The sequence below is a fragment of the Lethenteron reissneri genome, chromosome 54, assembly GCF_015708825.2.
Source record: "Lethenteron reissneri isolate LAM-NWPU_2019-01 chromosome 54, ASM1570882v1, whole genome shotgun sequence".
NCBI lineage: Eukaryota > Metazoa > Chordata > Hyperoartia > Petromyzontiformes > Petromyzontidae > Lethenteron > Lethenteron reissneri.
This window is the reverse complement of record NC_083832.1, coordinates 2,229,523-2,253,451: the sequence shown is the minus strand read 5'-3', so window position 1 is coordinate 2,253,451 and position 23,929 is coordinate 2,229,523. Positions and strand designations below refer to the sequence as shown.

At 51.3% G+C, this 23,929-nt stretch overlaps 1 protein-coding gene across 1 annotated transcript in view; it reads right to left on the bottom strand.

Moving 5' to 3' along the window:
- The window catches only part of LOC133356458 (SRSF protein kinase 2-like), a gene marked incomplete at its 5' end in the record, with an annotated part of 42,726 nt that extends 21,894 nt beyond the window's left edge, over positions 1-20,832 (bottom strand). The window contains 7 exons of the mRNA XM_061573991.1: positions 102-124; positions 1,407-1,518; positions 3,523-3,629; positions 4,661-4,748; positions 15,480-15,567; positions 19,702-19,810; positions 20,685-20,832. Coding sequence (XP_061429975.1) covers positions 102-124; positions 1,407-1,518; positions 3,523-3,629; positions 4,661-4,748; positions 15,480-15,567; positions 19,702-19,810; positions 20,685-20,832 — 675 coding nt within the window. The remainder of the gene's footprint in view (positions 1-101; positions 125-1,406; positions 1,519-3,522; positions 3,630-4,660; positions 4,749-15,479; positions 15,568-19,701; positions 19,811-20,684) is intronic.
- Between the last annotated feature and the right edge of the window lie 3,097 nt (positions 20,833-23,929).

Genomic DNA, 23,929 nt, shown 5'->3' with positions numbered 1-23,929 from the left:
TCACCATCAGCAGTAGCAGCAGCGGTAATCATCATCATCATCAGCAGTGTAATCATCATCATCATCAGCAGCAGCAAGGAGCAGGGAGGAGTGCGACTGACCGGAGCTCCAGGCGGAGTCTTCCCTGTGAAGAGACAAACAGCGCCGGTCAGGGTGCTGACGGCTGTGGTGGTGGTGGTGGTGGTGGTGGTGATGGTGATAGTGGTGGTGATGATGTTAATAGTGGTGATGGTGATAGTGGTGGTGGTGATGTTAATAGTGGTGATGGTGATAGTGGTGGTGGTGATGTTAATGGTGGTGATGGTGATAGTGGTGGTGGTGATGTTAATGGTGGTGATGGTGATAGTGGTGGTGGTGATGTTAATAGTGGTGATGGTGATAGTGGTGGTGGTGATGTTAATGGTGGTGATGGTGATAGTGGTGGTGGTGATGTTAATAGTGGTGATGGTGATAGTGGTGGTGGTGATGTTAATAGTGGTGATGGTGATAGTGGTGGTGGTGATGTTAATGGTGGTGATGGTGATAGTGGTGGTGGTGATGTTAATGGTGGTGATGGTGATAGTGGTGGTGGTGATGTTAATGGTGGTGATGGTGATAGTGGTGGTGGTGATGTTAATGGTGGTGATGGTGATAGTGGTGGTGGTGATGTTAATGGTGGTGATGGTGATAGTGGTGGTGGTGATGTTAATAGTGGTGATGGTGATAGTGGTGGTGGTGATGTTAATAGTGGTGATGGTGATAGTGGTGGTGGTGATGTTAATGGTGGTGATGATGGTGAGGTGGTTGATGGTGATGGTGATGAGGTGGTGATGTTAATAGTGGTGATGGTGATAGTGGTGGTGGTGATGATGCTGTTTGGTGGTGGTGGTGATGTTAAAGGTGGTGATGATGGTGAGGTGGTTGATGGTGATGGTGGTGAGGTGGTGATGTTAATAGTGGTGATGGTGGTGGTGGTGGTGGTGGTGATGCTGTTTGGTGGTGGTGGTGATGTTAAAGGTGGTGATGATGGTGAGGTGGTTGATGGTGGTGGTGGTGAGGTGGTGATGTTAATAGTGGTGATGGTGATAGTGGTGGTGGTGATGATGCTGTTTGGTGGTGGTGGTGATGTTAATGGTGGTGATGATGGTGAGATGGTTGATGGTGATGTTGTTGACGGTGGTGATAGTGATAGTGGTGATGGTGGTGATGGGAGTGATGGAAATGATGGGGGTGGTGGTTGTGATGGTTGTGATGGTGGAGGTGATGATGGGAGTGATGGTGGTGATGGTGGAGGTGGTGATGGCAGTGATGGCAGTGATGGTAGTGATGGCGGTGATGGTAGTGATGGTAGTGATGGTAGTGATGGTAGAGGTGGTGATGGTGGAGGTGGTAGTGATGGTAGTGATGGTGGTGATGGGGGTGCTTGCCTGTGGCGGGTGATGGGGCCTCGCTCCCCACACACAGGAGGATGTTCTCGGGTTTGATGTCGGTGTGGATGACATCACAGCGGCTGTGAAGGTAGTCCAGCCCCTCCAGAACCTGACATCACCACAACAAACACCATCACCACCATCACTATCATCACCATCACCAACAAACATCACCATCACCACCATCATCTACAAACATCACCACCAAAATCACCATCACCACCATCACTATCATCACCATCACCAACAAACATCACCATCACCACCATCATCTACAAACATCATCATCACCACCAAAATCACCATCACCAACAACTACAAAGATCCCCCGTGTAGCCTGTAACAGACTGTTGGGGCAAGTTGTCTCGGCCTCGCTGTGCGCTGCGCTGCGTTGCACCGCTAGCTGATTAGTTAACCTCGCGTTCAATAAAAACCTCGGAGCCAGGATGAACGTCCGACTCCAAAACGTCATTTATTGAGTTTAACGAGGTAAAACTGGTGAGAAAACACAGATACAGCATCTGTTATAACCCGAAAACACCAACACAATGAATGAATACCACAGCACCATAACATTGTCTTAGATAACATATTTCTAAACAATAGATCCTGGAGGAGGCAGGCACCTACATTATCATCACACTGCACCCCAGATGTACAGCACTGTATGTAACACCGCACTATGAATGAGACATTTTGTCATCCTTGCTCTCAAGATCGCAATATAGTTTAGTTGGGTACAAGTTTGACTCGAGTTATTAAATTACAAGTAACATTCACAATAAGGAAAGTTGCAGGCTTCGTTGTTAACTAGGCCTCATATTTATCGTAACAATTTAACAGCATTATAAAGGCATTTACATCCTTATAACGGTCATTCTAACATTATAACAGCATTGCCAATATTATAAGAACATAAACGAACTTACAGACAATGCTTCTTAAGCTCCCACAATGGACAATTACGGCTGTAGCTTCACTGGGACGCGATGTGTGCCGCCATCTTGAATTATGTGCATAATGGCCGACGCCCGCGTGGTTCAGTGGAAATCTAAAATCACAACTTTCTGGTCACGTGACCAAAATTAGCATCAAAAATAGGAAATTCCTGTGTACATACGCCCCTCCCCCATCTGCCATGAGGCAGGAGGTTTGCTGTTAGCGAGTAGCATCTATGAAGGCCGGCACGGCACACGAGGGGGTGGGTGGCCAGCACCACGCCCGGCCGCCTTTGTCTCCCCAGTGGCGATGTTTACTACACACCGCACCAGGTACTCATTTGAGGCCGAGTCGACCTAGGGGAGGCCCAGGACCGGTTCAGATAATCATATCGAACTCGGGTCGCCGGGTTGGTAGCATAGGGCTAACTGCTGGGCCACCGCTCCCCACACCATCACCTACAAACACCACCATCATCAACAAACACCACCATCACCAACAAACACCACCATCAACAAACATCATCACCATCACGATCACCAACAAACTTCACCAACAGCACTTGCCCCAAAAGTCTCTTGAGGCTATCCAGGGGGTCTTTGTTCTTCTCTTTATTGGTGATGGCGGTGATGGCGCGTACCTGGGTGGTGGTGGTGGTGGTGACGATGGCGATGATGGCGGTGATGGTAATGATGGTGATGATGGTGATGATGGTGATGGCGGTGGCGATGGCGATGGTGATGGTGACGATGGCGTGTACCTGCGTGGTGATGGCAGTGATTGTGATGGCGGTGATGGTGATGATGGTGGTGATGGTGATGATGGTGGTGATGGCGGTGATGGTGGCGATGGTGGTGATGGCGGCGATGGTGATGGCGGTGATGGTGATGATGATGGCGGTGATGGTGGCGATGGTGATGGCAGTGATGGTGGTGTTGATGGTGACGATGGTGGCGCGTACCTGCGTGGTGATGGCGGTGATGGTGACGATGGTGGTGATGGTGATGATGGTGACGATGGTGACGATGGTGATGATGGTGACGATGGTGGTGATGGTGGCGTGTACCTGCGTGGTGATGGCGGTGATGGTGGTGTTGATGATGATGACGATGGTGACGGCGGTGACGATGATGGTGACGATGATGGTGACGATGATGGTGACGATGGCGTGTACCTGCGTGGTGATGGCGCGCACGCAGGCGAGCGGCAGGCCGTGGTAGTGCGAGCGAGCGATCCAGCGCAGCAGGTGGGCGCCCAGCAGCTCCATCACCACGCACACGTCTAGCGCAGCGCAGCGCGCTCGTCAAGGTCACAGCGACAACCCCGTGTCTCACCCCCCGTGTGTCTCACCCCCCGTGTCTCCATCCCGTGTCTCACCCCCCCGTGTCTCACCCCGTGTCTCCCCCCATGTCTCCATCCCGTGCCTCACCCCGTGTCTCCCCCACCCCCCGTGCCCCCCCCCCCCATCCCGTATCTACCCCCGTGTTTCCCCGTGTCTCCCCCCCTGTCTCCCTGTCTACCTGTGTCTCTCTGTCTACCCGTGTCTCTCTGTCTGCCCGCATCTCCCCATGTGTCTCATTGTCTCCGACACGTGTCTCCGCGTCTCTCCATCGCCAAGCACACGGCGACTCCCCGCATATCTCCGTGTCTCCCCGTGTGTGAGCCCGTGTCTCCCCGTGTGTCTCCCAGTGTCTCCCCGTGTGTGAGCCCGTGTCTCCCCGTGTCTCACCCCGTGTCTCACCCCGTGTCTCACCCCGTGTCTCACCCCGTGTCTCACCCCGTGTCTCACCCCGTGTCTCACCCCGTGTCTCACCCCGTGTCTCACCCCGTGTCTCACCCCGTGTCTCCCCGTGTGTCTCCCCGTGTGTCTCCCCGTGTGTGAGCCCGTGTCTCCCCGTGTCTCTCCCCGTGTCTCTCCCCGTGTCTCACCCCGTGTCTCACTCCGTGTCACCCCGTGTCTCACCCCGTGTCTCCCCGTGTCTCCATGTTCCCACGTCACCACGTGTACTCGTGCCCCTATGACCCCGTGTCCCCACGTCTCCCCGTGACGCCGTGCACCCCGGACCCAGTGTACCCGTGTCTCCGTGTCCCCACGTCCCCTTATCTCCCCGTGTCCCCATGACCCCGTGACCCCGTGTCTCCCTATGAGTCCGTGACCCCATGTCCCCATGTCTCCCTGTGACCCCCCGTGACCCCGAGGATACGCGTGCCGTTGACCCCGTGACCCGATGTCTCCCTGTGACCCCGTCCCCGTGACCCCGTGTCCCCATGTCTCCCTGTGACCCCCCGTGACTCCGTGACCCCGAGGATACGTGTGCCGTTGACCCCGGTGACCCGGAACTCGTCCCGGAGCGCGACCACGCGGCTCCTCCTGGCGTCCGTGGGGTCAGCGTCACGCACCTGGGTCACCCAGCCACACCGGCCAATCACCAACGAGCTCACTACCACCCAGACAACCAATCACATCACTACCACCCACACAACCAATCACATCACTACCACCCAAACAACCAATCACATCACTACCACCCAGACAACCAATCACATCACTACCACCCAGACAACCAATCACATCACTACCACCCAGACAACCAATCACATCACTACCACCCAGACAACCAATCACTTCACTACCACCCACACAACCAATCACTTCACTACCACCCAGACAGCCAATCACATCACTACCACCCAGACAACCAATCACTTCACTACCACTCACACAACCAATCACATCACTACCACCCACACAACCAATCACTTCACTACCACTCACACAACCAATCACATCACTACCACTCACACAACCAATCACATCACTACCACCCACACAACCAATCACATCACTACCACCCAGACAACCAATCACATCACTACCACCCACACAACCAATCACATCACTACCACCCACACAACCAATCACATCACTACCACCCAGACAACCAATCACATCACTACCACCCAGACAACCAATCACATCACTACCACCCAGACAACCAATCACATCACTACCACCCAGACAACCAATCACATCACTACCACCCACACAACCAATCACATCACTACCACCCAGACAACCAATCACATCACTACCACCCAGACAACCAATCACATCACTACCACCCACACAACCAATCACATCACTACCACCCAGACAACCAATCACATCACTACCACCCACACAACCAATCACTTCACTACCACTCACACAACCAATCACATCACTACCACCCAGACAACCAATCACTTCACTACCACCCACACAACCAATCACTTCACTACCACCCAGACAGCCAATCACATCACTACCACCCAGACAACCAATCACTTCACTACCACCCACACAACCAATCACTTCACTACCACCCAGACAGCCAATCACATCACTACCACCCAGACAACCAATCACTTCACTACCACTCACACAACCAATCACATCACTACCACCCACACAACCAATCACTTCACTACCACCCAGACAACCAATCACTTCACTACCACTCACACAACCAATCACATCACTACCACCCACACAAACAATCACATCACTACCACCCAGACAACCAATCACATCACTACCACCCAGACAACCAATCACATCACTACCACCCAGACAACCAATCACATCACTACCACCCAGACAACCAATCACATCACTACCACCCACACAACCAATCACATCACTACCACCCACACAACCAATCACATCACTACCACCCACACAACCAATCACATCACTACCACCCACACAACCAATCACATCACTACCACCCAGACAACCAATCACATCACTACCACCCAGACAACCAATCACATCACTACCACCCAGACAACCAATCACATCACTACCACCCAGACAACCAATCACATCACTACCACCCACACAACCAATCACTTCACTACCACCCACACAACCAATCACATCACTACCACCCAGACAGCCAATCACTTCACTACCACCCAGACAACCAATCACTTCACTACCACCCAGACAGCCAATCATATCACTACCACCCAGACAACCAATCACATCACTACCACCCACACAACCAATCACATCACTACCACCCAGACAACCAATCACATCACTACCACCCACACAACCAATCACTTCACTACCACCCACACAACCAATCACTTCACTACCACCCACACAACCAATCACATCACTACCACCCACACAACCAATCACATCACTACCACCCACACAACCAATCACTTCACTACCACCCAGACAACCAATCACATCACTACCACCCAGACAACCAATCACATCACTACCACCCACACAACCAATCACATCACTACCACCCAGACAACCAATCACTTCACTACCACCCAGACAACCAATCACATCACTACCACCCAGACAACCAATCACATCACTACCACCCAGACAACCAATCACATCACTACCACCCAGACAACCAATCACTTCACTACCACCCAGACAACCAATCACATCACTACCACCCAGACAACCAATCACATCACTACCACCCAGACAACCAATCACATCACTACCACCCAGACAACCAATCACATCACTACCACCCACACAACCAATCACTTCACTACCACCCAGACAACCAATCACATCACTACCACCCAGACAACCAATCACATCACTACCACCCCACACAACCAATCACATCACTACCACCCAGACAACCAATCACATCACTACCACCCACACAACCAATAACTTCACTACCACCCAGACAACCAATCACATCACTACCACCCAGACAACCAATCACATCACTACCACCCAGACAACCAATCACATCACTACCACCCAGACAACCAATCACATCACTACCACCCAGACAACCAATCACATCACTACCACCCAGACCACCAATCACATCACTACCACCCACACAACCAATCACTTCACTACCACCCAGACAACCAATCACATCACTACCACCCAGACAGCCAATCACATCACTACCACCCACACAACCAATCACATCACTACCACCCAGACAACCAATCACATCACTACCACCCAGACAACCAATCACATCACTACCACCCAGACCACCAATCACATCACTACCACCCACACAACCAATCACTTCACTACCACCCAGACAGCCAATCACATCACTACCACCCAGACAACCAATCACTTCACTACCACCCACACAACCAATCACTTCACTACCACCCAGACAGCCAATCACATCACTACCACCCAGACAACCAATCACTTCACTACCACTCACACAACCAATCACATCACTACCACCCACACAACCAATCACTTCACTACCACCCAGACAACCAATCACTTCACTACCACTCACACAACCAATCACATCACTACCACCCACACAACCAATCACATCACTACCACCCAGACAACCAATCACATCACTACCACCCAGACAACCAATCACATCACTACCACCCAGACAACCAATCACATCACTACCACCCAGACAACCAATCACATCACTACCACCCAGACAACCAATCACATCACTACCACCCAGACAACCAATCACATCACTACCACCCAGACAACCAATCACATCACTACCACCCAGACAACCAATCACATCACTACCACCCAGACAACCAATCACATCACTACCACCCACACAACCAATCACTTCACTACCACCCACACAACCAATCACATCACTACCACCCAGACAGCCAATCACTTCACTACCACCCAGACAACCAATCACTTCACTACCACCCAGACAGCCAATCATATCACTACCACCCAGACAACCAATCACATCACTACCACCCACACAACCAATCACATCACTACCACCCAGACAACCAATCACATCACTACCACCCACACAACCAATCACTTCACTACCACCCACACAACCAATCACTTCACTACCACCCACACAACCAATCACATCACTACCACCCACACAACCAATCACATCACTACCACCAACACAACCAATCACTTCACTACCACTCAGACAACCAATCACATCACTACCACCCAGACAACCAATCACATCACTACCACCCACACAACCAATCACATCACTACCACCCAGACAACCAATCACTTCACTACCACCCAGACAACCAATCACTTCACTACCACTCACACAACCAATCACATCACTACCACCCACACAACCAATCACATCACTACCACCCAGACAACCAATCACATCACTACCACCCAGACAACCAATCACATCACTACCACCCAGACAACCAATCACATCACTACCACCCAGACCACCAATCACATCACTACCACCCAGACAACCAATCACATCACTACCACCCAGACAACCAATCACTACCACCCAGACAACCAATCACATCACTACCACCCAGACACCAACACTCACTACCACCCAGACAACCAATCACATTCACTACCACCCACACAACCAATCACATCACTACCACCAGACAGCCAATCACTTCACTACCACCCAGACAACCAATCACTTCACTACCACCCAGACAGCCAATCATATCACTACCACCCAGACAACCAATCACATCACTACCACCCACACAACCAATCACATCACTACCACCCAGACAACCAATCACATCACTACCACCCACACAACCAATCACTTCACTACCACCCACACAACCAATCACTTCACTACCACCCACACAACCAATCACATCACTACCACCCCACACAACCAATCACATCACTACCACCCACACAACCAATCACTTCACTACCACTCAGACAACCAATCACATCACTACCACCCAGACAACCAATCACATCACTACCACCCACACAACCAATCACATCACTAACCACCCAGACAACCAATCACATCACTACCACCCAGACAACCAATCACTTCACTACCACCCACACAACCAATCACATCACTACCACCCAGACAGCCAATCACTTCACTACCACCCAGACAACCAATCACTTCACTACCACCCAGACAGCCAATCATATCACTACCACCCAGACAACCAATCACATCACTACCACCCACACAACCAATCACATCACTACCACCCAGACAACCAATCACATCACTACCACCCACACAAACCAATCACTTCACTACCACCCACCACAACCAATCACTTCACTACCACCCACACAACCAATCACATCACTACCACCCACACAACCACTCACATCACTACCACCCACACAACCAATCACTTCACTACCACCCAGACAACCAATCACATCACTACCACCCAGACAACCAATCACATCACTACCACCCACACAACCAATCACATCACTACCACCCAGACAACCAATCACTTCACTACCACCCAGACAACCAATCACATCACTACCACCCAGACAACCAATCAACATCAACTACCACCAAGACAAACTCAATCACTCACTACCCCAGACAACCAATCACTTCACTACCACCCAGACAACCAATCACATCACTACCACCCAGACAACCAATCACATCACTACCACCCAGACAACCAATCACATCACTACCACCCAGACAACCAATCACATCACTACCACCCACACAACCAATCACTTCACTACCACCCAGACAACCAATCACATCACTACCACCCAGACAACCAATCACATCACTACCACCCAGACAACCAATCACATCACTACCACCCACACAACCAATAACTTCACTACCACCCAGACAACCAATCACATCACTACCACCCAGACAACCAATCACATCACTACCACCCAGACAACCAATCACATCACTACCACCCAGACAACCAATCACATCACTACCACCCAGACAACCAATCACATCACTACCACCCAGACCACCAATCACATCACTACCACCCACACAACCAATCACTTCACTACCACCCAGACAACCAATCACATCACTACCACCCAGACAGCCAATCACATCACTACCACCCACACAACCAATCACATCACTACCACCCAGACAACCAATCACATCACTACCACCCAGACAACCAATCACATCACTACCACCCAGACCACCAATCACATCACTACCACCCACACAACCAATCACTTCACTACCACCCAGACAGCCAATCACATCACTACCACCCAGACAACCAATCACTTCACTACCACCCACACAACCAATCACTTCACTACCACCCAGACAGCCAATCACATCACTACCACCCAGACAACCAATCACTTCACTACCACTCACAACCAATCACAATACCACACAAATCACTACTACCACCCAGCACAACCAATCACTTCACTACCACCTCAGCACAACCAATCACATCACTACCACCACACAACCAATCACATCACTACCACCCAGCACAACCAATCACATCACTACCACCCAGACAACCAATCACATCACTACCACCCAGACAACCAATCACATCACTACCACCCAGACAACCAATCACATCACTACCACCCAGACAACCAATCACATCACTACCACCCAGACAACCAATCACATCACTACCACCCAGACAACCAATCACATCACTACCACCCAGACAACCAATTCCACTCACTACCACCCACAACCAATCATTCACTACCACCCACACAACCAATCACATCACTACCACCCAGACAGCCAATCACTTCACTACCACCCAGACAACCAATCACTTCACTACCACCCAGACAGCCATCATATCACTACCACCCAGACAAACCAATCACATCACTACCCACCACACAACCAATCACATCACTACCACCCAGACAACCAATCACATCACTACCACCCCCACAACCAATCACTTCACTACCACCCACACAACCAATCACTTCACTACACCCACACAACCAATCACATCACTACCACCCACACAACCAATCACATCACTACCACCCACACAACCAATCACTCACTACCACTCAGACAACCAATCACATCACTACCACCCAGACAACCAATCACATCACTACCACCCACACAACCAATCACATCACTACCACCCAGACAACCAATCACATCACTACCACCCAGACACCCAATCACTTCACTACCACCCAGACAACCATCACATCACTACCACCCAGACAACCAATCACATCACTACCACCCAGACAACCAATCACATCACTACCACCCAGACAACCAATCACTTCACTACCACCCAGACCAACCAATCACATCACTACCACCCAGACAACCAATCACATCACTACCACCCAGACAACCAATCACATCACTACCACCCAGACAACCAATCACATCACTACCACCCAGACAACCAATCACATCACTACCACCCACACAACCAATCACTTCACTACCACCCAGACAACCAATCACATCACTACCACCCAGACAACCAATCACATCACTACCACCACACAACCAATCACATCACTACCACCCAGACAACCAATCACATCACTACCACCCACACAACCAATAACTTCACTACCACCCAGACAACCAATCACATCACTACCACCCAGACAACCAATCACATCACTACCACCCACACAACCAATCACATCACTACCACCCAGACAACCAATCACATCACTACCACCCAGACAACCAATCACATCACTACCACCCAGACAACCAATCACATCACTACCACCCAGACAACCAATCACATCACTACCACCCAGACAACCAATCACATCACTACCACCCACACAACCAATCACTTCACTACCACCCACACAACCAATCACATCACTACCACCCAGACAGCCAATCACTTCACTACCACCCAGACAACCAATCACTTCACTACCACCCAGACAGCCAATCATATCACTACCACCCAGACAACCAATCACATCACTACCACCCACACAACCAATCACATCACTACCACCCAGGCAACCAATCACATCACTACCACCCACACAACCAATCACTTCACTACCCACCCACCAACCAATCACTTCACTACCACCCACACAACCAATCACTCACTACCACCACACAACCAATCAATCACTACCACCCACACAAACCAATCACTTCAATACCCACCCACGACAACCAATCACATCACTACCACCAGACAACCAATCACATCATACCACCACAACAACCAACACATCAATACCACCAGACAACCAATCACACTCACTACCACCCAGACAACCCAATCACATCACTACCACCCAGACAAACCCAATCACATCACTACCACCCAGACAACCAATCACATCACTACCACCAAGACAACCAATCACATCACTACCACCAGACAACCAATCACATCACTACCACCCAGACAACCAATCACATCACTACCACCAGACAACCAATCACATCACTACCACCCCAGACAACCACCTCACTATCACTACCACCCAGGACAACCAATCACATCACTACCACCCAGACAACCAATCACATCACTACCACCCAGACAACCAATCACATCACTACCACCCACACAACCAATCACATCACTACCACCCAGACAACCAATCACATCACTACCACACACACAACCAATAACTTCACTACCACCCAGACAACCAATCACATCACTACCACCCAGACAACCAATCACATCACTACCACCACACAACCAATCACCATCACTACCACCCAGACAACCAATCACATCAACTACCACCCAGACCACCAATCACATCACTACCACCCAGACCACCAATCACATCACTACCACCCCACACAACCAATCACTTCACTACCACCCAGACAACCAATCACAATCACTACCACCCCGACAACCAATCACATCACTACACCCAGACAACCAATCACATCACTACCACCCAGACAGCCAATCACATCACTACCACCCACCAGACAACCAATCACGTCACTATCCACCCACACACCAATCACATCACTACCACCCACACAACCAATCACGTCACTACCACCCAGACAAACCAATCACATCACTACCACCCAGACAACCAATCACTCACTACCACCCACACAACCAATCACCACTCACTACCACCCAACAACCAATCACATCACTACCACCCACAACCAATCACTTCACTACCACCCAGACAACCAATCACATCACTACCACCCAGACAGCCAATCACTTCACTACCACTCACACAACCAATCACATCACTACCACCCAGACAACCAATCACTCACTACCACCCACCAACCAATCACTTCACTACCACCCAGACAACCAATCACATCACTACCACCCAGACAACCAATCACTTCACTACCACTCACACAACCAATCACTCACTACCACCCACACACCAATCACTCACTACCACCCACACAACCAATCACTTCACTACCACCCAGACCCAATCACATCACTACCACCCAAGACAACCAATCACTTCACTACCACCACACAACCAATCACATCACTACCACCCAGACACCAATCACATCACTACCACCCAGACAACCAATCACATCACTACCACCCAGACAACCAATCACATCACTACCACCCACACAGCCAATCACTTCACTACCACCCAGACAACCAATCACATCACTACCACCCAGACAACCAATCACATCACTACCACCCGACAACCAATCACTTCACTACCACCCACACAACCAATCACATCACTACCACCCAGACAACCAATCACTCACTACCACCACACAACCAATCACTTCACTACCACCCACACAACCAATCACATCACTACCACCCAGACAACCAATCACGTCACTACCACCACACAACCAATCACTTCACTACCACCCAGACACCACACATCACTACCACCCAGACAACCAATCACATCACTACCACCCAGACAACCAATCACGTCACTACCACCACAACCAATCACTTCACTACCACCCAGACAACCAATCACATCACTACCACCCCAACCAATCACACACTACCACCCAGACAACCAATCACGTCACTACCACTCACAACCAATCACTTCACTACCACCCAGACAACCAATCACTTCACTACCACCCACACAACCAATCACATCACTACCACCCAGACAACCAATCACATCACTACCACCTAGACAACCAATCACTTCACTACCACCCCACAACCAATCACATCACTACCACCCAGACAACCAATTACGTCACTACCCACTCACACACCAATCACTTCACTACCACCCAGACAACCAATCACATCACTACCACCCAGACAACCAATCACATCACTACCAACCAGACAACCAATCACGTCACTACCACTCACACAACCAATCACTTCACTACCACCCAGACAACCAATCACATCACTACCACCCACACAACCAATCACATCACTACACCCAGACAACCAATCACGTCACTACCACTCACACAACCAATCACTTCACTACCACCCAGACAACCAATCACTTCACTACCACCCACACAACCAATCACATCACTACCACCAACAAACCAATCACATACACTACCCCCCAGACAACCAATCACATCACTACCACCCAGACAGCCAATCACTTCACTACCACCCAGACAACCAATCACAGCACTACCACCCAGACAGCCAATCAAATCAGTGAGTGGTGAGTGAGTGAGTGGTGAGTGGGTGAGTGAGTGGTGAGTGAGTGGTGAGTGAGTGATGAGTGGTGAGTCAGTGAGATAGTAAGTGAGTGGTGAGTGAGTGGTGAGTGAGTGGTGAGTGAGTGAGTGAGTTGGTGAGTGATTGAGTGGTGAGTGAGGTAGTGAGTGAGTGAGTGGTGAGTGAGTGAGTGGTGAGTGGGTGAGTGAGTGGTGAGCGAGTGGTGAGCGAGTGGTGAGTAAGTGGTGAGTGGTGAGTCGGTGAGATAGTGAGTGAGTGGTGAGTGAGTGGTGAGTGATGTGGTGAGTGAGTGAGTGGTGAGTGAGTGGTGAGTGAGTGAGTGAGTAGTGAGTGAGTGAGTGAGTGGTGAGTGAGTGGTGAGTGGTGAGCGAGTGGTGAGTGAGTGAGTGAGTGTTGAGTGAGTGGTGAGTGAGTGAGTGTTGAGTGAGTGGTGAGTGAGTGGTGAGTGAGGTAGTGAGGTAGTGAGTGGTGAGTGAGTGGTGAGTGAGGTAGTGAGTGAGGTAGTGAGTGGTGAGTGAGTGGTGAGTGAGGTAGTGAGTGAGTGGTGAGTGAGGTAGTGAGTGAGTGGTGAGTGAGGTAGTGAGTGAGTGGTGAGTGAGTGAGTGAGTGGTGAGTGAGTGGTGAGTGAGTGAGTGGCGAGTGAGTGAGTGGTGAGTGAGTGAGTGGTGAGTGGTGAGTTCTGCTCACACAGCGCAGGAGGCGGATCTCATCAAGCGCTGTCTCCGTGTAGTGCTGGGCGCTCTTCACAACCTTCATGGCCACCATCTCACTCGCCCTGCTCAACATCAACAACATCAACAACATCACCAACATCACCACCATCTCACTCGCCCTGCTCAACATCAACAACAACATCAACATCACCACCATCTCACTCGCCCTGCTCAACGCCATCAACATCAACAACATCACCACGATCTCACTCGCCCTGCTCAACATCACCAACATCAACAACATCACCACCATCTCACTCGCTCTGCTCAACACCATCATCATCACCAACATCCCCACCATCTCACGCGCCCTGCTCAACATCAACAACATCAACATCACCACCATCAACATCACCAACATCAACATCACACCATCTCACTCGCCCTGTACAATGTCACCAACATCAACAACATCAACTCAACACCATCTCACTCGCCCTGCTCAACATCACCAACATCAACATCACCACCATCAACACCATCTCACTCGCCCTGCTCAACGTCATCAACAACATAAACATCTCACTCGCCCTGCTCAACGTCACCAACATCAACATCATCACCACCATCAACATCATCAACATCACCACCATCAACATCACCACCATCTCACTCGCCCTGCTCAACGTCACCAACATCAACACCAACATCAACATCATCAGCATCAACATCACCAACATCAACATCACCACCATCTCACACGCCCTGCTCAACGTCACCAACATCAACATCATCACCACCATCAACATCATCACCACCATCAACATCACCAACACCATCAACATCACCACAATCTCACTCGCCCTGCTCATCATCAACATCACCAACATCATCACCACCATCAACATCACCACCATCAACATCACCACCATCAACAACATCACCAACATCATCAACATCATCAACATCAACACCATCAACACCATCAACATCACCATCATCATTAACATCAACAACATCAACAACATCAACATCATCACTATCACCAACATCATCACCATCATGACCATCATGACCATCAACATCACCAACCTGACCACCACCAAAATGGTGAGTCAGTGGGTAGTGAGTGTTGGGTGAGTGAGTGAGTATATGGTGAGTGGGGTGAGAGAGTGTGTGTGTTCTATGACATCTCCTGGCCAAACCCCATCTGGCAGAGCCAAGAGATTGAATCTTTACCCTTGGGGCTCCTCCAGAAACAACAAAAAGCCACTATGGATGGCCACGTGGAATGTTCGAATGCTGACTGCGGATGAGAGGCTGCCACTCCTCTGTCGGGAGCTGGACCGGTACCGCCTGGATCTCTGTGGCATTCAGGAGGTCCGGTGGACCAGTTCTGGATCCTGCCACCATGAGGGGTGGACAGTCCTCTACTCGGGGCAGGAGACTGCCAAACATCAGGGTGCGGCTCTTCTCTGAACAAAAGAATGAAGGGGTGTGAGAGCGTGGCGGTGAGGTGTGGGAAGCTGTAAGCCCCAGGCTACTTTGAGCTCGCCTTCCTATCAACCAGAGGCGAGGAGCGGTGGTCGTGGTTACTTATGCCCCCACCGAAGACGAACATCCGTGGAGGGATGCAGGCAAGGCCGATGAGTTAGATACCTTCTATGACCTCCTGTCACAGGTGCTGGCTAAAGTGGCCCCTCGGGATAGAGTCATCTTGTTGGGTGATTTCAATGCCCGAGTTGGTCATGATGCTGGCACCTGGTCTGCAGTGATTGGAAGGCATGGGCCAGATAAGCTCAATAATAACAGTAGGACGCTGCTAGATTTTTGTGCAGCCCACGGGCTTGTAATTACCAACACGCTGTTCTGGCATCGGTGCATCCACACAACATCATGGATGCATGCCAAGTCCCAAGCAAGAACATCTGCTGAACTACGTAGTGACAGACCAGCGGATGTGGGCCCATGTCCTTGACACCAGGACCTACCGTGGAGCTGATCTGCCCTCTGACCATCGACTTGTCATCTGTAATCATCACTTGCAGCTGGGGTTGGCATCGTCCCCCACTCCTCCTGATGTTGAGGGTAAATGGACGAGGTTTAGGACTGTGACTCATGCAGCTGCAATGGCTGCTTTGGGTACGCGGTCCAGACCTCCCCAGAGACCCTGGCTGACAGAGGTGTTCAGGATGGTTGAGAAAAAGCGACAGGCCCACTCTAATCGTCTCCAGCATCCCACGTCAGAAAATGAGGAGGCTTACTGCAGCCTTCGCTCGGAGGTTCAGAGAGCCGTGAGGCACTGCAAGGATGGGTGGTGGTCATTGGTTGCTGTGGAGATGGAGTCTGCCTCAGTGGCCCGCGATCACAAATCTTTTTTAACTCCATCAAAAAGTAACCTGCAGCAACACACCTATTACCATCATCAGGGGAAAAAACGGCGATCCAATCTCCGATCCCCAGGAACAGGTTTGCAGATTTGCTGAGCATTTCTATGAAGTCCTGGGGGAGGGGAAATCCCTCAACATGGGAAACATCATGGGACAAAGTGGGGATGACCCTGTGGAGGCTGCGGTGCCCCAAATATTGGAAGTCACCCCCTGTGAGTGGCTGGCTGAGGTGCCATCTGTTGAGGGAAGTACTGAAGGCGATCCAGAGTCTGAGACCAGAAAAGGCACCGGGCAGAGATGATCTCCCAAGTAAAATGCTGAGGGAGGGTGGCGTTTGTGCACAGACTGCCCTACATGACATCATAACAACAGTCTGAACCACTGGACGGGTTCCGCAGGACTGGAAGGGGCATCTCACTCCTCAATGTGCCAGGAAAGGTCCTGGCAAGGATCTTTCCTGGCACATTGTTAGGCACGCTGAGGAGAGGATTGCAGAGCCTCAATGTGGTTTCAGGAAAGGGCAGTCCTGCATGGATGCCATATTTTCTGTCCGTCTGCTACAGCAGAGGTGTAGGGATTCCAACAAGACCTGGTCAAGGCCTATGATACCATCAGTAGGCCTGGGCTCTGGGTTGTTCTTCGTGCTTTCGGAGTCCCTGACCCTCTGCTCACGATCATTAAGGACCTTCATGATGGTTAGCGGGCCCAGGTAAAACTACTGCGAGTCGGAGCCATTCGCTGTACACCTTGGGGTGCGACAGGGATGTCCTCTGGCTCCCACATTATTTAACATCTATTTTGACCACATAGTTTGTGAGGCCTTCAATAGCTGTACCGGAAGAATTTCCATCTGGTACAGATATAATGAGAGGCTGATCGATACCCGGGTGCGGTCAAGGGATGGCTCCCTATTGCTCAACCATGTTATGTATGCCGATGATCTGGTGATGGGGCAGTTGTGGAGAGAGTGGAGAGTTTCCCATATCTGGGTAGTGTGTTTATGACCGGCTCCGGTTTAACATCAGAGGTCTCACTCCGAATCAGCGAGCGGCATTATAATGCGAGCAGCATTATCTTTTCATCGGTTGCGTAACGCTGTGTGGAAGCTACCTTGTCTGTCGCTCCGCACGAAGCTTCAGGTCTTCTAGGCGACAGTCATTCCCTCCCTTCTCTACGCTTGCAAAACGTGGACCCCCCCTAATGTAACATCTTCGCCGGTTAGAAACATTTAGGCTGGCCTGCCTACGATCCATCCTGGGTTTAACCAGGTTGGATTGTGTGAGGAGCTCACAAATCCTTGAAAGATCTGGACAAAGTCCCATCGGTGAGCACCTCCGGCAGGCAAGGCTGCGTTGGCTGGGTCATGTAGCCCGCATGCCAAGTCACCGCATGCCTAAACAGCTTTTGTTCGGCTGGATCGAGGGGGCTTAACAGGTGCGGCACGGGCTAGAGAAGAGATGGAGTGATGTGGTACAGGAGGACGTGGAGCTGAGTGGACTTGCCGATGACTGGTACCAGCGGTGTCAAGATCGGCCTCTGTGGAGGAGGCTCGTGAAGGACGCTACTGGGCAGATGGAGGCAGTCGCCCTCCAGGAGCGACGCTCACAACAACGAGCGGAGCGCCGGGAGACTAAAGCACAGCAAAAGTTGGCACATTAGGGGGCACAGTTGGTGCATCAGCCAGTCATCTCGGTCATCTCGGTCAGTCGACCCGTGGCACCTGCTGGGTCTGCCCCGTGACCTCCTGCCAGCGGGCGTTCGACACTTCACGTGGCCTCAAGGTGCACATGGTCTGGCACAAGCGTCGTGGTGACGTCACCGCCACTTAGTGGCGAATGGCGGTTGTGTTGTTGTTGTAGTGCTCACGCGAGGTCCCAGCAGAGCCACACGGTAGAGAAGTGTCCCCAGCCCAGCTTGCGCACCACGCGGTAGCGCTCGCTGTACACCTCGCCCACACACACCGGGTGGTAGCCGCCTGGGGGGGGGCACGGGGGGGGGGCACGGGGGGGGGTACGGGGGGGGGTACGGGGGGGGGCACGCGGGGGTGGGGGGGGAGACACAGTGAATGACACTGTCGATGCTCCTGTTGATGATGCTGCTGCTGATGATGATACTGCTGCTGCTGCTGATACTGCTGCTGCTGATGCTCCTGCTGATGTTGCTGCTGATGATGATGCTACTGCTGATGACGCTGATGCTGCTAATGATGATAATGGTGGTGATGATTCTGCTGATGATGCTGCTGCAGCTAATGATGATACTGCTGCTGGTGATGATGATTCTGCTGATGATTATTCTGCTGATGATGATTCTGCTGCTGCTGATGATGATGCAGCTTCTGCTGCTTTTGCTAATGTCCCTGCTGTTTACGATGCTGCTACTGCTGCTGATGGTGATGATTCTGCTGCTACTGCTGATGATGATGATTCTGTTGCTGCTGATGATTCTGCTGCTGGTGATGATTCTGCTGCTACTGATGATGATTCTGCTGCTGCTGATGATGATTCTGCTGCTACTGCTGCTAATGATGATGATTCTGCTGCCACTGCTGCTGATGATGATTCTGTTGCTACTGCTGCTGATGATTATGATTCTGCTGCTACTGCTGATGATGATTTTGCTGCTACTGTTGCTGCTGATTCTGCTGCTGATGATGATGATTCTGCTGCTACTGCTGCTGATGGTCATTCTGCTGCTACTGCTGCTACTGCTGCTGATGGTGATGATTCTGCTGCTGCCGCTGACAATGATGCTGCTGATGATTCTGCTGCTACTGCTGATGTTGATTCTGCTGCCACTGCTGCTACTGCTACTGATGCTGCTGCTGATGACGGTGATGATGCTCGCACCCTTGCAGTAATCCGCTGGGTCCTCCTGATCCTCCTCGTCTGAGCAGATGACCTCGGGAGCCAGCGGGCACGGCTCACAGGGGTCAGGGCCCCCCACAGGTGGCGAGGCCACATGGCTCTCTGACCTGTGCACACACAGAGACACGCACAGAGACCACACAGAGACACACAGATACTCAGAGAGACACGCATAGAGACACGCACAGACTCATAGAGACACGCAGAGACACACACAGAGACACGCACAGAGACACGCACAGAGACACGCACAGAGACACACACAAAGACGCACAGAGACACACACAGAGACACGCACAGAGACACACACAGAGACACACAGAGACTCACAGAGACACACACAGAGACACACACAGACACACAGAGACACGCACAGAGACACAGAGAGACTCAGAGAGACACTCACAGAGACACACAGAGACTCAGAGACACATGCAGAGACACGCACAGAGACACACACAGAGACACGCAGAGATACGCACAGAGACACGCACAGAGACACACAGAGACTCATAGAGACACACAGAGATACGCATGGCACCACCGCGGTCCATCCACTGCTGGACGGAGACCCACGTGACGTCCCTACCCTGTGGGGTGCTCTCTGACCCACGTGGACGTCCTACCCTGTGGGGTGCTCTCTGACCCTCGTGCTCCACTCTCTGCCGCTCAGTGTAATCACCACCATGGACCCTATAGTAAACCCATAGAGACTGATCCACAGAGACCCGCAGAGACGCACACAGACACACACAGACTCATAGAGACACATGAGAGACACACAGAGACTCGTAGATAAACACAGACCCATAGAGACACATAGACCACGCAAAGAAACACCCAGAGACACACAGAAACTCATAGAGACACACAGAGACACACAGAGACGCACAGAGACACATGAGAGAAGCAACAGAGATACACAGACACACAGAGACTCACAGAGACACACAGACCCACAGAGACTCAGAGACACATGAGAGACACACAGAGACGCACAGAGACTCACAGAGACACACAGAGACACGGAGACTCACAGAGACTCACAGAGACACATGAGAGACAAGCCACAGCCGTGCGACTGGCCATGCCGGTCACACCGTGAGCCCCCTGGGGTCGTGTGCGCTGCTTCAACGGAGGAGGAGGAGAACAGCGACACGAACTCTCTCGCTCTCGTCGTATGCTGAGCAGCAGCAGCAGCAGACTGTGCCATCCAGCTCATGATCATCTTGCCGTACGCAAGAATAGAATAGACTATGGGCAGTGTTAGTCTATGGGCAGTGTTAGTCTATGGGCAGTGTTAGTCTATGGGCAGTGTTAGTCTATGGGCAGTGTTAGTCTATGGCAGTGTTAGTCTATGGGCAGTGTTAGTCTATGGGCAGTGTTAGTCTATGGGCCGTGTTAGTCTATGGGCAGTGTTAGTCTATGGGCAGTGTTAGTCTATGGGCAGTGTTAGTCTATGGGCAGTGTTGTCTATGGGCAGTGTTAGTCTATGGGCAGTGTTGTGGCTTGGCTCTCCACACACCGGTTAGTGCTGTCCGAGTGAGGAATTGGCCACGGTCTGTTCACGTGACAACCTCACTAGTGGGCTGTGTCGGGTGGTGGCGGGTTTATCGACACATTTATATATTTACGCGCTCTAACCCAACAAACCTCTATATGGATGATACAATACATGTACTAATAAACGGCAGGTAGGATGGAAACAACCACAAACCAGTTAAGGTATTACCTGGTTAATAACATCCTTCAATGATTGTTCGAATTTGTATCCATCTTCTCGGCTGAAGTTATGTCTGTTTATAGATCTTGATGGCTTCATGAACAAACTTTGATAGTAGCCCAAAGGTTTGCAGAGTATCTTGGTCTCGGATAAAACAATATCACGCGAGCCCACAGCGTTATAGCAATGGCCAGCTACTACGACTACGGTGTTAAACTGGACGACAACAACAACAAACTTGATGCTGCAGCTGCTACTGCCATCATCACAACCCCCGGGCCGACGGACGGCTGAGGCATCCGGCTGGATAAAATAGATACCTGCCAAACGATATTCGTTTCAGAGAGACACTCACGCATATATGTGGATGTGTTGTGTGTGAAAGAATGGAGTGCTGTGGTACAGGAGGACCGTGGAGCTGAGTGGACTTGCTGATGACTGGTACCAGCTGTGTCAAGATCGGCCTCAGTGGAGGAGGCTCGTGAAGGACGCTACTGGGCAGTTGGAAGCAGTCGCCCTCCAACAACAACGGAGGGCGGAGGAGCGACGCTCACAACAACGAGCGGAGCGCCGGGTGGCTAAAGCACAGCTAGTTGGTACAGTAGGGGGCACAGGTGGTGCATCAGCCAGTCATCTCGGTCATCTCATTCAGTCGACCTGTGGAACCTGCTGGGTCTGCCACGTGACCTCCTGCCAGCGGGAGTTCGACACTTCACGTGGCCTCAAGGTGCACATAGCCTGGCACAAGCGCCGTGTTGACGTCACCGCCACTTAGTGGCGAAAGGCGGTTGTTTTTGTGAAGCAGACGAAACAGAAAAAAAGACTCGCAATGACCCAAGTGGTGAAGTATGGTCAAATACCCCCCCCTCCTCCCCTTAAGGGCCTCATCCAGCAGTGGATTGACGTGTTTACGAGACGCAGGGAGATTGCTTACCACCGAAGACCCCCCCCCCCAACCTGTCCCTCCCCACCGTTGCTAGGCACTCCGGTCGCCATGACGACAGCATCCTCGGATACCCCCCCACTCGCCGCCCCCGCGGGGGTTGCCAGGTCACGTCGCCATGGCAACCAGCCGCCCACGTGCCTCTCTCTCCCATCCTTTCGGGTTCGCCCCCGCCCCCATCCACCACCTCACCCACCCCCCAGGACACAAACACACAACACACACATACAGACACGAACACAGACACACACACAACACGCACACAGACACACCAACACGCACAGACACACACAAACACACACAACACGCACACAGACACATACACAGACACACAGACACACACATACACACAGACACACAGACACACACAGACACACAAAGATCCCCCATGTAGCCTTAACAGACTGTAGGGGCAAGTGCTGTAAGCGAGCACCTCTGAAGGCCGGAACGGCACACGAGGGGGTGGGTGGCCAGCACCACGCCCGACCGCCTTTGTCCTCCCTAGTAGCAATGTTTACACACCGTACCAGGTACTCATTTGAGGCTGAGTCGACCTACACA